This window comes from Poromitra crassiceps, assembly GCF_964638095.1.
Source record: "Poromitra crassiceps genome assembly, chromosome: 15".
NCBI lineage: Eukaryota > Metazoa > Chordata > Actinopteri > Beryciformes > Melamphaidae > Poromitra > Poromitra crassiceps.
The window spans coordinates 21,157,030-21,177,029 of NC_139634.1; the positions used below are offsets into that span (position 1 = coordinate 21,157,030).

Sequence of the window (20,000 nt, forward strand, 5' to 3'; positions counted from 1 at the left end):
CTGATATTTGTCGCTGTGACAAAAATGACCTAGTTAGCAGGGGCAAGATGTCTCTCTGTAAATCATATTGAACACCAGACAAAATCTTCAACAAATCAAGGTCTCAAAAAAGTACATTTTGTGTGTGTGTGTGTGTGTGTGTGTGTGTGTGTGTGTTTACTGTGTTGAGAACCCTGTTATAGAGTGTTGAACTAGTCTTGATCCTGGACATTTCTTTCTTTGTGGGGTATGTATAAGTTCTGCTATAGTGTCCATAGTGAGTGGTTGTCTGTCTGTCTGTCTGTCTGTCTGTCTGTCTGTCTGTCTGTCTGTCTGTCTGTCTGTCTGTCTGTCTGTCTGTCTGTGTTATACCACTGTCTCCCTGTATTGGAGTGAGCAGGTGAAGAAAATGACAGAATATTGTTTCTCTCAGACACCTACACCTATCAGACAACCTGTTGGATCAGCTCCCTGCTGCAGCACTGCAGACGGCTCCCAGGCTGGAGCTGCTGTCTCTCCATGGTAATCCCTGGACCTGTGACTGTCAACTCCACTGGCTGCTAGAGTGGAGCTCCACACATGAAGGTAAGGACATAACTCTCTGGGAGAGTTCTTTATTTCTTACTTTATTACCTTCCAACTTAATTGACATGTTTGATCGTAGAAGTTTCGTAGAAGACTGGACTATTGGCCTTGGTGGAGATCTGTGCCCTCAGAGTGCCCTTCTAGTTTGTTCTGTTTGAACTTATCATCTATAACCAGCCCCATATGTTAGCTGTTTGTCTCAGCAGAACAGTTGATAATCCATCATTATGTTTATGGCCTGCTTCCTCTGAAAATAGGAGGCTATGAAAAGACAGAAATATATTATTGGATACATGAACTTCCACTGAACTCAAACTCAGGAATAGACGATATATTTGTATCTCCCGGTCCCTGCTCCCTGTTTTCTCGCTGTCTTTTATGTTGAAATATGGGAATTTGTTACTCTTAAGTAGATTGTGACACTGATATTCACTTAGCTCTCGCTACCTCTTGCTGTTCCCCCTCCCCCCCATATATCTATCTGTCCCTCCCTCTTCCTCCCAGGGGTAATAAAGTGTAAGAAGGAGCGTGACTCAGCCTCCAGTGAGACTTGCCCCCAGTGCTCCTCACCTCAAGCCCTGAATGGGAGCCTCTTTCTGGGGTTGACTCCTGACAAGCTTCCCTGCGAGCGGCCGGCTCTCCGCTCCCCTCTCAAACAGTGGGACAGTCCGATGTGGGCCGAATCCGACGCAGAGCCTGACCTCCCGTACACCCGGGATCTGGAAAGACCTTTAGGCCACCTGACCATCGTTCTCTCTGACAGTCACGGCAATAGTGCACATGTGGCGTGTGACGTGCGCCGACCTGGTGACAGTTCACCAATGACCTGGACAGAGAGTCCGCACTCATCCGGAGAGATATCCGTTAACGTGTCACTGGTGACCGTCCTCGAATGTGAGATTGACCGGGAGACGTTGCAAAATCTATGGCGATTGGTTGCTTATTACTATGAAAGCCCCGCTATCTTAGAGAGAGGCCAACACAGGGGAAACACAACTGGAGCCACCTATCAGTATGCCCAAGCCGTCAATGAAAATTCCCCATACTTCACCGACTTAAAGGGTTATTTGGTGGCAGAACCCTCGTGGCTGCTTCAACCCAAAGTCACTTTGCAGCTCAACAGACGTCAGACGACAACCAAGAAACTTGTGATGGATTTTACTACTTCAGTCTCCAAGCAGATCAACAGCCGTGGAGGGCAGGACGACGACAACAATGACATGTCTTCTTCCTGGGCGCTGATTCAGCGAGGGACAGCGCGGCGGATTCAGTCCGCTCTTGAAGGGTCAAAGGTCCTCTTGGAATGTGACATTATCACTTCAGGTTCAGAGGTCAAAGTGGAGTGGATGCTGCCAGATCTGTCCATTGTCGAAGGTGCGACTGATAACATCGAGACTTCTGAGAGAGGAGAACTTGTGATTCGGAACACCACACTCTCCGACTCAGGCCTCTACCACTGTATTGTCAGAACCAAAGCCGGTGTGGACTTGGTGCCTGTGAGGCTCACTGTTAAAGAGCGCTCACTCGGCCCCACTGCTTTCAACGGTCAAAAGATGACCGTTGAGAAGGGACGCTCGCTCACTCTCCCTTGTGAAGTGACCTCAGCTCAGCCCAGCCAAACTATCTGGTACCTGCCCAAAAACCAGATTCTTCTCCCCACGCAACAGACCAGAAATGCACAAGTGATGGAAAATGGGACTTTGGTGGTAAAGAAGCTGACTCAAGAAGACGCGGGGGAATACAGCTGCTTGGCCTCAAATCTATTCGGAGTCGACATGCTGTCACACATCGTGGAAGTCACAGGAGAGAAGGAATCTGATAGGTCCAATGTACAGACAGAGATAGAACAGAAGATCTTAATGGCTGGCGGGGAGGAAGGAGAGGGATCAGGGGGAGACTACCAGGAAATCAAACGCCCTTTTGCTACGCAGTCGCCTAAGAGGGTAAGAACACAGCAGAGAAACGGGAAAAGACTTCGAGATTCAAAGAGAAAACCGAATAAATCTGTAAAGGACTTAGCTCCAAGTCGCTGGGCAGAGATATTGGCTAAAGCTAACGCTAAAGCAATCACTGCTGTGCCCACATTACAATCTCTATCAGAGCCTAGCACTAAAATAACAATTACTGTGATGACTAGTACTCCCAAACCTGCCACTACTACTAGCACTACTACTACCGAATTTCCCCATACTACTACCACTGATGACATGCATGGTGGTGGGGGTATCACAGCAAAATCAGACTCCATCACAGATCCTCCTTCCACCCAAACTTCTCAACCAATGAAACAGTCAGAACATAAGCACACAGAGGGGACAGGAAACTCCCACCTTCCTCCCGGACGGCCCAACAGGCGGAGGCCGCCTTACAGACGCAGAAGACCACCGATGAGAAGAGTCCAACCGCACAAGCCCCAAAAGACCCTCCCCCAACCCACCACCACTATCACTCCGACAACAACCATACCACCAATGACCACAACTACCACCACAACAACAACAACAACAACAACAACTACTACTACTACTACTACTACAACCACTGCTCCAACCACAGTGAAAAAACATAAAGCTTCAAATGCTGACGATCAAACAGAGGAAGACGATGGCGATTTAGACTATTATGAAGAATATGATGACAAGGATGCAAAGGAAGAATTAAACAGTGAGTCCCTTCCTGCCACTCATGACTCAGATAGTATTCATACCACAACTACATTAGATCAAGAAAACCACTCCACGGGAATTAGCTCTTCAAGTAGACATAATTTGCCTAATCCGAAGACTATTCCAACTCCAAAGCCAGACGGTGTCCCGTATCCCACTGAAATGACTGTTAAGGAGGAGAAAGACTCTGTAAAACCTCGAATGGACACAGGAGGCACGGAGCAAGAGAAGGGAAAGGCTCAAAAGGAGGGGGCAACACAGAGTTTCAATACACAGGACAGCATCCAGGTAACAACACAAAATAGACCACTGCCTCGCAGTAGACCTTCACAAGAAGACAAAACACAAGCAAGAACGTCCCCTTCCAAAGTCATTCCGTCACACACAGACAGAGACAGAACGAGAGAAGATGACAGGTGGAAAGAAGCAGATGGAAAAGTGGAAAAGCCAAAAGCACAGCCTGAGAGCCCCGCTGGTTTCCCCATAATGGACCCAGTTCACCCGTGGATCCACCAGTACAACCAGAGAAGAGGGCAGACCCCCTCTTCCAGGCCGTCCGGCGAGAAGCAGGAAAAGTTTTCTCAACCTCCCCACGTTGCCCCAACCCCCCATCGGCCTTCACACCATCATCAACAGCACTACCACCCCCTCTACCCTTCCTGGCCAGATCAGAGGTCATTCCCTCATCCCAGGCAAGGTAAGTAAAGCTTCCATAAAACATGTATAAAATGAAATTAAGATCAGGGATAATGAAATATTCCAACAAACAGCTGACAGTGACAGTAGATTGTAGTGCTTATGGCTGTCATCACAAAACCGTACTCAGTGTTAATATAGATTTCAATAGATTTCTTTTTTAAAGGCTCCAGCACTTTTGGATTGAAGCTGCTGATATGCGATAGACATTGTGTGCCTATATGCAATATCTGTATGCCAAGAAATTACTAAATGTTTCCCTCAGAATGTTATTCTTTAATATTATTATTATTAGTAGTAGTAGTAGTAGTAGTAGTAGTAGTAGTAGTATTGTTGTTGTTGTTATAATAATAATAATAATAATAATTATTATTATTATTATTATTATTATCATTATTATTATATAGAAAGTTATTCTTGTCAGTGGAAAAGCCTGAAAGAGTGGCACTAAAACTCTAATTATCTCTTATAACTCTTATTTCTCTTTAATGCTGGATGACTCACCACATCACATTCAATGATAGGGAAAACTCTTGACACATTGCCGCCTTCAAATGAAGAATGAAAAAACATGATTATAACAATTAAATGAATAAACAAACAACATAAAATTCCATTGCAGTTAGCATTTGGCATGTACTGAAATTTTTTTGTACACAAAGCTTGCTTTCTGTACCTAGGTCCTGGGTCATACCCTGTGCCCACCTACCGACCCTGGCCTCTCCCCCACCTCTGGGCTCAAGGGTCAAGGGTCACCAACCCACCGGGGATCACCGCGGAAACAGTCAGGCCCACACCTATCATTCCCGGCTTGTCGGGAAACTCCAGATTTGTACCCAGCACCACTCCCCATCCGCCAAATCGTTACCATCAGAATCATCATATTGGCGGTGGGAGCAGGACCCAAACCATAGATCAGCTGGTTCTGTCCAGGCTGAGGAACAGATACAGACAGGTATGATGAATGCTAGGTGGAAGTGTATGAGCGTGACAAACACATTTTTGATCATTTAGTGACCAGAGGTGCTGGCACAGCAGTAGGCACAGTGACCAGCAGAGGGCGCTGGCACAGCAGTAGGCACAGTGACCAGAGGCACGGGCACAGCAGTAGGCACAGTGACCAGCAGAGGGCGCTGGTACAGCAGGAGGCACAGTTGTAAAAGGGGTTGTATTAGGAGGAATACATAATAGGGTCAATAGTAGTGAGGTCAATCATGGCCAATCAAATTAGCTCCTGTCATTCCCTTTTAAAGCAGTGCATTCTGTTCCACTGGACTTGATATGTGCTGGTATGAAATAAAGGGTGGGCCTATGATTATGCTCAACTAAAATATTGATCAAGATTGGCTCTAAAGAGCGCTCCAATCCACATCAAAGTACAAATGAAAATTCACCCAAGGTTTTGAATTTGATATGTTTGTAACTGTCGCCCCCCCCCCTCCCCGCTGTTTAAATGTGTCTTTGGAACTATCATCCCACACATCTGCTATCAGTATTGGCATTTAATGCTGGGTAGATTGGGTTGATGATACTGTATATTATACTGATGCGGAATTTTGAGTTCAAATTCTCGTTTTGATATCAGGCGCAGCTCGACCGCATCGCCCAGCTCGGGAGGAGAGTGACTCTTTCACTGACAGTCAAACCTCATACAAGGCATCACTACGCTCTGTCCTTCGTCACAGCCAAACCCAGCCGTCCATCCCCGTCCAAACCCCATACACCCAAAGCAGCAGTACCCAGCGCTTCATACACCTATACCCTGAAACCTCCAGAACCTGTTAAACCCTCAGCATCATCATCCTTCTCTGGTCTCTTCCCTACCTCCCTCCCTCGCCCCCACACCACCCCTGGACTTCTGTATGGAGGTTGGTGGCCTGTTGGAGGTAAGTGCACTATTGAAATATGTATTTAAAATGTTCTGACATTGAAAGTTTATCAATTGTAATAGGCAGTGTTTGTCATTACAATTTGTATTGTTATTATTACATAAAACAGATAGTTCCGATTGTAACTTCTGATTGGCTGAGTCATTGTAAAATACCAATTAAACACGAACCTGTGATGGAAGAACAGTTCATGTGAATGTGAATATGAATGCGCTGGCCAAAAATCACCACTGTGTCCAACTTTGCAGGGGGACGAATCAGTTTTTGGCGTCCCACCGCCATGCCTCCTTTCCCGGGACTGTTGGAAGTGGCAGGAGGTGGGGTGAAGCCGCGTATCACCTCGGTAACCACAGCTAGCGTGTCGGTACTGGCGGAGAGCGATGTGTTCCTGCCCTGTGAAGCCTCAGGAAACCCTGAACCAAACATGGCATGGACCAAAGTCTCCACAGGTCAGAGAGAGAGAGAGTCTCAGAGAGAGAGAGACAGAGAGAGAGAGAGAGAGAGAGAGAGAGAGAGAGAGAGAGTACATTATTTATCCCCCAATGGGAAATGGCAGTGTTGCAGCAGCTATTCACATAAATGACAAGAAAAACACATAACTATAAGAGAGAGTAACAGAGATGAAAAACACATAACTAAGAGAGAGTACCAGAGATGAAAAAACAGCAAATGTGTGCATGTGTCATATTGTAACAGAGAGGTAGAGAGAGAAAGTTTTTTTTAATAGTAAGCATCATTGGTGTGTATGCATGCATGTGCGTGTGGGGCGCGCGCCTGTGTGCGTGTGCCCGTGTGACATTTTGGAATTAAACTAATTAAATCCATCATCATCATCACTCTCTGAGATTCCACACATAAAGGTAGAGGCTGTTTTTAATGAGCACTGTGTGTGAACAATGGCATTGCTTCTGTGTCGGGGTAAATGGGATGATGATGATGATGATGATGATGATGATGATGATTTATTAGCCGATTAAGAAATGACTTTTGTATCTTGCTGTTAGATGCGAAGATGAATAGTCACATAGTGACAATGTGTGGCTGAATGCTTTCTGTTGTGTCATTTTTCAACATTGTGATTTTGAAAAATAATACAAGATGGGAAACAAGTGACTATGAAAAAGACTTTTCCCTCCTCTTCCTCTCCTCTGTTCTCTCTCCCCAGGTGCCACCATCCCAGCCAACACCAAGCACGGCCTCCGCTTTGAAGTCTTCAAGAATGGGACTTTTGTCATTAAGAACGTCCAACTCCAGGACCGAGGCCAGTACCTCTGCACGGCCCAGAACAGGCTTGGATCAGACCGTATGGTGATTACCTTGGCGGTCCAGACTGAGGCACCCAAGATCCAACCTCCCAAGTCCACAGAAGTAGCGGTCTACCTGGGAAAGAGTGTCACTTTCGACTGCCTTGCTTCTGCAAAACCGCCGGCTCAAATCTCCTGGATTCTTCCAGACAGGACGTTTGTCCGCGAAGTCGGGCCCGCCTACGCTCTCCTTTCTCCAGTGTCTCTGCTTCAAAATGGGACTCTCCGAATTCACTCTGCCAATTTCTCCAGCAAAGGGGACTATAAGTGTATTGCAAGCAATGCAGGGGGAGCTGATACAATAACCTATCATCTCCATGTGGCAGCTCTGCCCCCGAGCATCAGTGAGGGAGCGCTGGATACTGTGATCATTCAGCCAGGTATACTACTGTGATCATTCAGCCAGGTATACTACTGTGATCATTCAGCCAGGTATACTACTGTGATCATTCAGCCAGGTATACTACTGTGATCATTCAGCCAGGTATATTACTGTGATCATTCAGCCAGGTATACTACTGTGATCATTCAGCCAGGTATACTACTGTGATCATTCAGCCAGGTATACTACTGTGATCATTCAGCCAGGTATACTACTGTGATCATTCAGCCAGGTATACTACTGTGATCATTCAGCCAGGTATACGAGATACTGTGATCATTCAGCCAGGTATACTACTGTGATCATTCAGCCAGGTATACTACTGTGATCATTCAGCCAGGTATACTACTGTGATCATTCAGCCAGGTATACTACTGTGATCATTCAGCCAGGTATACTACTGTGATCATTCAGCCAGGTATACTACTGTGATCATTCAGCCAGGTATACGAGATACTGTGATCATTCAGCCAGGTATACTACTGTGATCATTCAGCCAGGTATACGAGATACTGTGATCATTCAGCCAGGTATACTACTGTGATCATTCAGCCAGGTATACTGGATACTGTGATCATTCAGCCAGGTATACTACTGTGATCATTCAGCCAGGTATACGAGATACTGTGATCATTCAGCCAGGTATACTACTGTGATCATTCAGCCAGGTATACTGGATACTGTGATCATTCAGCCAGGTATACTGGATACTGTGATCATTCAGCCAGGTATACTGGATACTGTGATCATTCAGCCAGGTATACTGGATACTGTGATCATTCAGTCAAGTGAGCATCAGTGAGGGAGCCCTGGAGACTGTGATCATTCAGATACGTATACTATGAAAATGTAAAAGCGTCCCAAAATGATGTGGCTAGTAAACAAAATGTCAATGTTTCTAATATAATCTAATCTAATCTAATCTAATCTAACCAGGCAGGAGTGTGTATGTCCACTGCTCGGCGAAAGGTGAACCAGTGCCCACACTGAAATGGATGCTCCCAGTGGGGGTCCATGTTAAACCATCACAGTTCCTGGGTCGCAGGCTGTTTGTCTTCCCCAATGGGACGCTGTATGTAAGGAATGTTTCGCCAACCGATGCTGGGAGGTACGAGAGTTATATTCTATCTTTCAGTCTATTGGCATATGATTTAGTGTGTCAGTATCTGCTGCTTAAATAAGAATCTCTTAATCAACCTGCTTTATAAAATTTTATAATCATATTTCATTTAATAAAATGTGTTCTCAGATGTCTCAGTCATTTACCCAGCTAAGTTGAAGGTTTGTGTCAATTGATTTAAAGGAATAGGTCAACTCAAACTAATACCAATTCTGTCATTATCTACTTACCCTTATGTTGGTCAAAACACCCTTGTGGTTTCCATCTCAGCTTTCTCACAAACTATTAAAAGTTAACAGGGACCTATTTTTACAGCTCCAAAAAAGCACAACATGTCAGATAATCTGAGATCTTCTGTTTCAAATATATTTATTTTGAAGCATCATAATTCAGACATTAAATATAATCCACATGCCTCTTTTGAATATAAAAGAAAATCAACAACCAACAAATGGCAATCTGAGATCTTAACATATGGACTACAAAATTCACCCTGCTATCAATCTTTTCACAGGTACGAGTGTTCAGCCACTAATGCCGTGGGCATTGCCAAAAGGACTCTCCAGCTGGAGGTTAGAGTAGAACTCCCACCCTCTCCTCGCCAACCTCCTCCCCCTCCACTCCCCATCCCTCCCTCCAACCGCCATGCCATCCCTCGGCCATCCCGGCAGCACTCTGTCTCAGCAATGTACGGCTCCACTGTCTACCTGCACTGCCCGGAGTCTATCGGCTCGACGAGAGGGACCGTCTGGCAATTACCCTCCAAGACCATAATGGAGCATCGATACAGGTAACTGAAACGTCCAGTTTAGAACTTCATGAACTGCTACAATGCTGACCAAGTTTATAAATAGAATAAAAACACGAACCACTACAATGCAAATGACAAATGACAAAATGTCCCCATGTCCCCCTGCTTCCGGCGCCCGTGAATCTCTGTCCTGTGAGTGAGCACCGTCCTTCGGTTTGAGACGTTAAATTGATGCCCTGACTAGTTTACCCTGACTGACTCATGCCCTGGTCATTAAAGATCCCAACGGCACTCTTCGTAAGAGTAGGGGTGTAACGCTGGTGCCCTGGGGGGTGTACCCCCTGGTGCCCTGGCTAAGTTCCCACACAGGCCTTCCTTCCTGGTTACTTCCTTCCATCATGGCCACCTAATCATCCCTCGATATCTAATTGGCACATTCAGTCCTAAACTCTCCACTGTGAAAGCTGATGTATGGTGAGTGTTCTGGTGCAAATTGGCTGCCGTTCATCACCCAGGTGGGTGCTACACATTGGGGGTGGATGAGCTGACCCCCCCCCCCCCCTCCAAGCACACCCACCATGATATGTAAAGCTCTTTTCGTGCATTGAAAAGAGCTATATAAATCCAATCTATTATTATTATTATTATTCTCATTGTTATTATTCTCATTATTATTATTGATAGATTTGATCGACTGTTTGGATCTCTGGCTCTGTCCTCTCTCCATCTCTCCAGCCCAGAGAGACCAATTACAGTGTTTGGTAATGGCACTCTGAGGATCCTGCAGCTAACGGAGCTGGATGGTGGAAATTATCTGTGTGTCTTCCAGCGGCCCAACGGGGAGGACATGGAGCTCTTCCAGGTGAGAGCAGATAAGGACAGGTTCATTTTTCTGCCAAATCTTTTCCTTTAGGCCCCGTTCAATTTCTGCCAAAGATAATTTGTGTTAATCACAGATCTCTATGCTGTTGCTTACCAGACCAGGCTGTCAAGAAGTCAAACACTTCTTTATGTCTTCCCACAGATTCTGGTGTGTTCTAACAGGAAACTAAGTTAAACTAATCCAATCAATGACGACCTAATCAAGGTCCATAGGAGCCAAAAAGGATCACAAAGTTTCTTTCGCACATAGGCTGGTGACAGCTGGTGACATCACTGGTGACATCACCAGAGTACAACAGCTGGTGACATCACCAGAGTACAACAGCTGGTGACATCACCTGGCACAAACACCAGCCAATAGCAGATGAGCAATGCAGTACCCTACTTTTCAGCATTAGGTGGCAGGCTTCACCACAGATTTGGGTTTGGGATTTACTCTTTAATTACTAATGGCTCAATTCCACCACATTTTACAGCCCTGCACAGCCCGTCACCACTCGGCTCTACTTGCTTCAACCCGATGGACGTTCTGCTTCGACCGCCCTTCATCTGCCCCCGCCCACACCTGGTCGTCACAGCGACCGCATATCTGCCCTCCACCCATGTTCTGAAATAGGCTATAACATAACGTTACAATTAAATCCATACACAGAACTTTTAAACTGTTTATGAAATACTGGTGCCTCTAAATTACCTACAGTGTGTGTGTGTGTGTGTGTGTGTGTGTGTGTGTGTGTGTGTGTGTGTGTGTGTGTGTGAGAGAGAGAGAGAGAGAGAGAGCAGTGCTGGCATGATCACAGTCCTTGATCCTGGCCTGAGCAGCCAGCTCATAGCATCACAGCATGTTGGGCGGGTGTTACAGTGTACAAAAGTGACAATCGACCAGGAGAATGGATATCACTTTGTTGTTAGTCAAAACTCACAAGCGCTGCACGAGGGACGGGCGCGAGGGACGGGGGTTGCGCTAGAGTGAAGCCTCTACCCCCGCGGCCTCTCACCAGGCAAAACCGCGGCTTCACCAGGCGCCTGCGGCCTAGCGGAGCCGACGCAGCACTAACTACACAAGCGCTTCAGAGCAGCGGACTTTTGGACAATTGAAACCACCGCGCCGATTTTATTTCACCAGAGGCGAAGGCAGCAAAACAAAAGACTGATAGAAAAGCATAATAGAAGAGAAAAGAAGGTAAACTGGTATGCAGCGCTGCATTGACAGTCAGTAGGATATAGAGAGTAAACACGATTCTGCCTGACCAATCAGTCGCCTACAATGTTTTCACGTCACGGTATGGACCCGGGTTGGCAGAAAAAGAACCCCGACGAGGCAGGTACTAAAAGTAGCCCAGCTCAGCCCCAAATCTAACCGAGCTGGGCCGGTTTATACCGGTGGGATGAGACCAAAAGTCGAGTCGAGCGGAGCGGGACCGCGCTACTAGCTGCGGTGGGATTGGGCCATTAGTAAACCCCACCTAAATCTGGGGTTAAGCCTGCCACCTAATGGTGAAAAGTAGGGTACTGAACTGACCTTCTGCTATTGGCTGGTCTCTGTATCCTGTGATGTCGCCCTCTATAGAGTACACAGGTCACCACCTGTTTACCACAGGTAAACAGGTGGTGACATCACAGGGCAGAGACCAGCCAATAGGAGAAGGCCAGTTCAGGTGTCAGGATTCACCAAACATTTGGTTTTGGGGTGTAGTTATTGTTTAAGTGTTTGTAGAATGTGAAATGTTCTATCTATAGATATACATTTGTCTATCAGGTGGAGGTGTTGATGACTCCTCCCAGGATCGAACATGTGAGGACTGCCCAGACCAGGGTCACCTTCGGAGAGAATTTCCAGGTATTTATATGGAGCTATTTTCCAGTCCATGCAAAGTAAGATAGGATGAATAAAACTATGTACGGATGAATATGATGTGCTTATTAGTCAACAATATATTAGCTTCTTACAGTACGTGGTTCACTAAATCAGTAATGTCCCTAGTAGAGTTCCTAAAGAATAGCTTTTGGTCAATCAAATCACAATAATAATGAAACGGGTTCACACATTTATTTATTAATTATTAACTATTTCACACGCTCTTTGTTTCCTTCCTAGGTGGACTGTGTAGCGACCGGCCTCCCCGATCCGGAAGTTTCCTGGAGTCTCCCAGATGGAACCTTAATCAACAACGCCCTTCAGTCGGACGATAGCGGCCTCCGCCACCGCCGCTACGTTATCTTTGGCAACGGAACTTTACTCCTCCAGCAGATCGGCAAAAGAGACGAGGGCGACTACACCTGCTATGCCAAGAACAAACTGGGCAAGGATGAGAGAAAAGTCAGCGTCAAAGTAGGACCAGACGCACCAAAGATTCGATTTAAATCGCAATCACTGGTGATGGTGAGGTTGGGAGAATCGGCTAAATTAAGCTGCCAGGCAATAGGTGAGCCTAAGCCGAGAATCATGTGGATCTCGCCAGGAAATGATGTTATATCAGCTTCATCAGATAGATATCAGATTTTGGAGGATGGGATGTTAGTGGTCAAGAAAGTGACACTTGGCGATCAGGGGAAATATGCCTGCGTGGCACGAAATTCTGCCGGTGATGACGTTAAAAACGTGAAACTGGAAGTGGAGTCCCAGGAGCCTTTCATCAGTGGAGTGAAAGGGAAGAGTGCCACCAAGGTTTTGGCTGTTTCCTACCAAACTGCACTTCTGGATTGCCGAGCGGAAGGGAAACCTGAGCCAAGAGTCTCGTGGGTCACACCTTATGGCCACTCGCTCCCAACACCCTACCTGGGCGGTCGCTTCCAAGTCCACCGGAATGGGAGCTTGGAGCTCAGAGGGGTGAGGAAAACTGATGAAGGGAGGTACATGTGTCTGGCTAAGAACCACCTGGGTGAAGCTTCACTTTTGGTCGAATTAGATGTGGCATCGCTGGCCGAGAAACCGAGCTTTGCCGTTCCCAATATTGAAATCTTACCCATCAAGCAAGACAGCGGGGAGCTGACGCTGGAGTGTCCCGCTCGTGGTAAACCCCACCCAGAGTTTGCATGGCTCCTACCCAATGGGACCATGTTAACGCCTGGTGTTAGACTCCAGCGCTTCACCCATCATCTGGGAAACGGCACTCTCCGGATCTCCCAACCAGTTGCAAGTGATAAGGGAGTGTACCGCTGCATGGCAAAAAATGTAGCGGGGCAAGCGGAGAAACGCTACGCCCTGGAGGCAGGCAGAAAGCCCATGATCAGAGGATCTACAGGTATGTTTTTATATTTCATCATCATCATCATAAATGTCTTCTTCAATTTTGAGAAAGCGAAACATTAAACCAATACGTATACATCGCTATATTATTATCCTTATTGGTGTTTTTCTCCAGGTGGGATGAAGATCACCTATGGCCACATCCTAAACCTGCCCTGCTCTGTGGATGGCTGGCCGCAGGCGTCGATCACGTGGACCCTACCCAATGGCCTTGTTTTGGACAAACACCAAACTGTCGGCCGGTTTTCTTTCCTAGCCAACGGGACACTCCAGCTCAGACAAGTCGCCACCTTTGACAAGGGAACATACATCTGCAAAGCCTCCAACACTTTCGGCTCATCCGCGCTATCCTACCCGGTCGCAGTGATGGTTTTCCCGCCGCGCATCACCAACGCGCCGGCCTCCATCACCAGGGTCAACCGAGGATCGGCAGTGATAATCACTTGTGTTGCAGCTGGGATTCCCAAACCAGATATCTCATGGACGTTGCCCGGACGCACCACGTTGGTTCCCCACAACCGCTTCACGGTGGAGGGAGGGATCCACATGACAGAGGAGGGCAGCCTGGTTATACAGAACCCTGTGCTCATGAACTCTGGCATTTATAAATGCAACGCTAAAAACGCCCTCGGGACAGATTTTAAATCTACGTACCTTCAAGTAGTCTGAGAGACAGTTACAGTGGTTCAGTCTGTATTTGCAAAATCTCATAGCAGAAGAAATAAGACTGGATGGGGATCTTTCTCCATTAGGATTTGAATGTGCAGACACTATGATAAGGATGCCCTGGGGACAGACCTAAAAGCTGCCTAGCTGCAGGCTGCCTGAGAAGCTTTGCAGAACAATTCCCACTTAACAAACTTGCAGTGTGAACTTTACAGTGAATGTTCAACCTTACATGTTGGACCTTAACATGCACTTACAAACCCCAAAGTGCCCTTTTGTCTTTACCTTTTTGGACTTTACTGTGTAGGTTTAACTTTGCACATTCCCAGTACAGCATTACAATGTGCATGTGTCCTTTCCACAGCACTGTGGACTTTGCAGTGCAGTTTCACCTTTACAATACATTACTTGTTCTGTAGGTGAAATAATTGAGGATTGCTCTCTTGAGATTGAAATATATACTGTAAATGTAATGGTGTGTATCCTGTAGGCATAGTTTCATATATATGCTGGTGGAATTACAGAGTTTATACTGAAATTTGAACTTTACAGTGCAGAATTTATGCTACAGGTAAAATCACATATCGCACAAAATGATACATTTTCTATTTGTGAACACCAGAAGTGGTCTGAGAGACTTTCCATTGTGGAATTTACTGCATAGTTGACAATTACACAATTTATCAACAGCCAATAGGGGAGGGCCCTAAAAATTATTGCACAAGGGTCGGTCATAATTCTTCCAGTGACATGCTCTGTTAATAAAGTCCCATATTTTATGAACTTGTAGCGAATGATGGCTATTTCTATGATGAGATAAGAAACCTTTGCATGGAGACAACATAAAAGTATTGAGTTGTAAGATGCCTTTGAAGTGTGGACTGATCTGGCTTCTCTAAGGCTTTGAGGAAGGTTATTCCAAAGTGTAGGGGCCACGCTAGCAAAGGCATGCTCACCTTGACTTTTGAGCCTTGACCTTGGGCCAGTCAAGAGTCCATGCTCTGAGGACAGTGGCCATGCAATGCCTTCTGTGTTAAACAAAGAAATTAAATCAATTAGGGCTGGGCCATATGGACAAAATCAAATATCACAATATTTTTGCCAAGATGCCTCTATCGATAAGAGAGAGAAATAGCAGGAGCGCTGCTGGAGTCCCTCAAACCACCGGTGCTCTTGGAGGGGAAAATTAATCAAATGGAGAGGAAGACTTCTGACCAAAAGGCATACAAAATCCAGGTCCAGGCACTCATGGAGGTTTGGAAAATGTAAACGGCCTTTAATTGAATGGGCTAGAATCATTCAAATACACCAACGCGCGTCGGCTTGCACCTTACACACGGAAGAAGGCGCAAGCCTGGTGGTGTATTTTAATGATTCTAGCCCATTAAATTAAAGGCCTTTTACATTTCAAACTTCTGATATCTAGTCTCACATCACAATATTGATACAATATCGATATATTGCCCAGCCCTAAAATCAATGCTATATTTCACTGGGAGTCAATGGCGAGAGGCCAGAATAGACTTTTCACAGCAGCCATTTTGACGTGTCATACTAGGGTAAACACAGGTGTAACTAATAACATTAATGATGGTTCCATTCCATTTAAGTGTTCCAAGGAAAGTTCCAGTTGAGTTGGAGAACATTTCATGACATCCAGTCCTTCATAGCAGTTTTAAATACCAGACAATTTGCCGGATTCATGGGGCTTGAAGGAGAGCTACAGTTGTGTGTCATCTGCATAGCGCTTATTACCGACTCAGATATTTCTCAAAGTAGCTGTTAGGATGACGTCATCATTCCTACTTTGACGTCGTCATTCCGACTATGATGTCATCGATCACTGATGATGTCATGGTTCATAAGTGTCTTTCATGCCTTTCGCTAGTGATGTCATAGCACAGGTGATGTCATGTCTCTGATGATGTCACAAACGGTATGATGTCATAGCACAGGTGGTGTCATGCTCGGATCTATAAAGGCCTGTTCCGGCAGGCTCTGGCCAGTGATTCATAATCTAAACTAGGATCATACCACCTGCAACCGTTCCCAAAACCTCGAACAGTGCAGCTCCAGCTTTCAAGCTACCAAGTTCCACAACACCCCAGCTTCTCCAGACCTACCAAGTTTCCCGTGGTCATCAACTCCCGCGATTAGATCCACACTTCTCACTCCGATCCTGACAGTATGAATCACTCAGAAATGGATCTAGCGGGCAAATTTCTCACCCCAATCAAGGAGGAGGCCCCCAATCACTCTAAAGCGGATCCAGCGGACACACTTCCGCCAGTCAAGGAGGAGGCCCCCGAGACCCCAGTTTCCCCGCCGGCCGCGTCAGGTGGTCCACCAGGCGACACCCCCCTGACAGCGCTGATTTCTGCTGTTTCTGAAATGCAACGGGGGCAGGCGCTCCTCGATGACATCCTTCGGGACGTAGCTTTCAAGGCTTCCCAAGCCGATGTTCGGCACGCCCTCCTGGTTGGCCGGCTGGATCGTCTCAACGGGCTAGGCCCCCAGGGCGTCATTCCGCAGTCTCCTGCCCCCCCTGCCCCTCCTGCCCCAGCTTCTGGGCGATCAGTCGCCCCAACGCCAGTTACCCGGCCGGTCGCTTCAGCTGACCCACCAGGCGGTCAGCTGGATATCTCCACTCATCCTGATACCTTCACTCATCCTGATGTCTCCACTCGTCCTATCACGTTCGGAGACTTCCATATCATACTTAAGCACCTAGATCGAAGGCTAGATCGTCTCGATAGAAGGCTAGATCGTCTCGAAGGGCTAGGCCCCCAGGGTGTCACCCCGCAGCCTCTGCAAGACCTCGCACTTGAGTCAAGACGCCTGATTGCCCACCAGGAAAAAGCAATCCAGGCTCTGGCTTTCGAAGCCACTGATCGGCACGCCCAGCAGGAAAAAGCAACCCAGGCTCTGGCTTCCGCAGCCGCTGATCGGCACGCCCTCTTGATTGGCCGGCTAGATCGTCTCGAAGCCCCAGCTTCCGAGCGCACCGCCGTTCCGGAGGTTTCCAGACCTGCTACTCCCCCGTCTACAGCGGCCGTTGCTTTTAGCTCTGCCTCTCGGCCGCCTCCAGCTGCTAAGGGCATATTCTGGGGGGGAGTTCGCGTCATCCCAGAGCAGGGGCAGCCACATTCGAGTCCCAGCAGCCATCTGTACCGTGATCCGACCGGCAGGGTTCGCATCACACCAGAGGAGAGGCAGCGCCGTTTGGACACCCGGAGCTGCCTGTACTGTGGTCGAGCCGGGCATTACCTCTCCTCCTGCTCCCGGCGTCCAGTAAGTGGTCCCACCGCTCGCCGGCCCGTGGTACTCTCAGTAGATCAAGACTCTACGTGTACAGCTGTAAGATCTGTACGGTTGGGTACCGCTCCCTGCAGGACCCAGGAGTGGCAGTGTGTCTCCAAGAGGGTTAACGAGTTGGAGAGGACTGTCGACCGTCTCATTGGGAAGCTCAATCGCTGCCTGCAGATCGGCTCCGTCCCCCCGCAGGGGGCCTCCGAGTCGGCTGGCCCTGAGGCACAACATGAGGCACAACCTGTGGACCTGCCCCTCGCCGAGTCTGAACCTGTACCTGAGGCACAACCTGTGGACCCTCGCCGAGTCTGAACCCGTACCCCAGCAGCAGCCAATTCCTGTCCTTGACCAACAACTCATGCTGGACGAACAACTCATGCTGGGAGGCTCCCGTAGTGGCGTCAGCCCTCGGTCAAGAGCAAGAAGAAATAAGAGGCGTTTAAAGGAGGAGACGGTGGGTCACCTCCCCCAACTACAGGTCGGGAGGGCAGGCCTCGCTGTGTCAGATCCCCCTGCGGCTCTGCCTTCGGAGACGGCGGCATTTGACCCTTTTGATGGTCCCCAGCCTCCCATGTTTGGATCGTGCCCCGGGGGATGGCCGGTCCCAGAGGATCCACCGGACCCGGTGGAAGTTCTATCCACGTATCGGTCCATCTATGGCTTCGATATCCTGTATTAGGGAGGAGCACCTCCACTGTCCTGCACCCCCTTTGGGGTCTGACCACCTGCATCTAACCACCTGCTGAAGAGCACCTCACTCTCTTACACCCCCTTTGGGGCCTAACCACCTGCGTCTAACCACCTGCGGAAGAGCACCTACACCAGAACCTACGGATTTTTTGTCTCCCAGATGCCATCCTTGATGGCCTCATTGGACGCCAGGTGACGTCTGTTGAGGGGAGGGTACTGTTAGGATGACGTCATCATTCCTACTTTGACGTCGTCATTCCGACTATGATGTCATCGATCACTGATGATGTCATGGTTCATAAGTGTCTTTCATGCCTTTCGCTAGTGATGTCATAGCACAGGTGATGTCATGTCTCTGATGATGTCACAAACGGTATGATGTCATAGCACAGGTGGTGTCATGCTCGGATCTATAAAGGCCTGTTCCGGCAGGCTCTGGCCAGTGATTCATAATCTAAACTAGGATCATACCACCTGCAACCGTTCCCAAAACCTCGAACAGTGCAGCTCCAGCTTTCAAGCTACCAAGTTCCACAACACCCCAGCTTCTCCAGACCTACCAAGTTTCCCGTGGTCATCAACTCCCGCGATTAGATCCACACTTCTCACTCCGATCCTGACAGTAGCCTCCCTGGTGGCTACTTAAGCTGCGTTCACACCGACCTATTAAAGTTTTTTGCTGGCATCGAGTTTACATACAAAGTCAATGCAAATGAGCGATTGAGCGTATATTCGCCCGGGAGAAAAATCGCTGGGCGTCCGAGCGGCAGAGACAGAGCGATAGGGAGAAAATACGCTCGTCGCCCGAGATGAAATATCCCAACTCGAGCGAAAATACGCTGGCATCAGTCGCTCGCTGTTCAACGCTGATTGGCTGCCGTGTGAGAGTGAGTCAAGGATCACACTGGCTTGGAACAAACCGCTGGTTTATTGTGTGGCAACAAATCGCATTGACAGGCTGACAGCTGACATGAAGTGAAGTCTGTACTACCGGTATGAACACAGCTTCATACAGCCTAGGCTTGGAACTGGCCTTCAGATACATACTGTATCCCCCCCCCCCCCCCCCCGATTTTTTTATCCCATTTTTATCCCCCATTAGTGCTAATTTAATTTATTTATCCTGGTTGCTACTCCACCCTCTGCCGATCTGGGGAGAGCCGAAACTGGCTCCATGCTTCCTCCGAGACATGGGCAGTTAGCCAGCTGCTTCTTTTCACCTGACAGGGGAAGCTTCACGGGTAGGACATAGCACGTGGGAGGTTCACGCTATTCCAACCAGTTCCCCTCCCTCCGAACAGGCGCCCTTAACGACCAGAGGAGGAACCACATTAGCAACCAGGATATTGCATGTTTTTGGTGAGGGGGTTCCTATATGAAGGAAGCCCCGGGGAGGCACGGGGAGAACATGCAAACTCCACACAGAAAGGCCCTTTTGACGACCCCACCCGGGCGGTGGGCACTCGAGGACATGTGGACGGGCACGCATTCCTTCAGCGTTCACAGCGTCCCAGGTGGGAATCGAACCCAGGACCTTCGAGTTGTGAGGCGACAGCGCTTACCACTGCACCACCGTACCCCCCTCCATACTGTATTTCACTGTGCGATCGTTGTATGAAATATTAAAACACAGGTGTTTAGTATTCTATTTTCTGACCGCAAACCACATAGAAGTATGAGATGTGACTCCAATGAATATTGCAGTTATACAATAGTGTGTGTTAGGGGTGTCACAATATATCGTCCCACGAAATTTTGCGATAGTAAAACGTCACGATATGTATCGTTGAGATGAAATCTCATATCGTGAATTTTTTTTTTTTTTTCAAAA

The 20,000-nt window shown here is 47.7% G+C and overlaps 1 protein-coding gene across 1 annotated transcript in view; it reads left to right on the plus strand.

Moving 5' to 3' along the window:
- LOC310790116 (matrix-remodeling-associated protein 5) overlaps positions 1-14,931 on the plus strand; it is a gene marked incomplete at its 5' end in the record, with an annotated part of 21,798 nt that extends 6,867 nt beyond the window's left edge. The window contains 12 exons of the mRNA XM_083651809.1: positions 413-564; positions 1,069-3,927; positions 4,607-4,881; positions 5,512-5,812; positions 6,064-6,264; positions 6,981-7,499; positions 8,438-8,609; positions 9,136-9,411; positions 10,108-10,234; positions 12,014-12,094; positions 12,353-13,499; positions 13,620-14,931. Of these exons, the coding sequence (XP_083507935.1) occupies positions 413-564; positions 1,069-3,927; positions 4,607-4,881; positions 5,512-5,812; positions 6,064-6,264; positions 6,981-7,499; positions 8,438-8,609; positions 9,136-9,411; positions 10,108-10,234; positions 12,014-12,094; positions 12,353-13,499; positions 13,620-14,173 (6,664 nt within the window). The 3' untranslated portion in view covers positions 14,174-14,931. The remainder of the gene's footprint in view (positions 1-412; positions 565-1,068; positions 3,928-4,606; positions 4,882-5,511; positions 5,813-6,063; positions 6,265-6,980; positions 7,500-8,437; positions 8,610-9,135; positions 9,412-10,107; positions 10,235-12,013; positions 12,095-12,352; positions 13,500-13,619) is intronic.
- Positions 14,932-20,000: the final 5,069 nt, after the last annotated feature.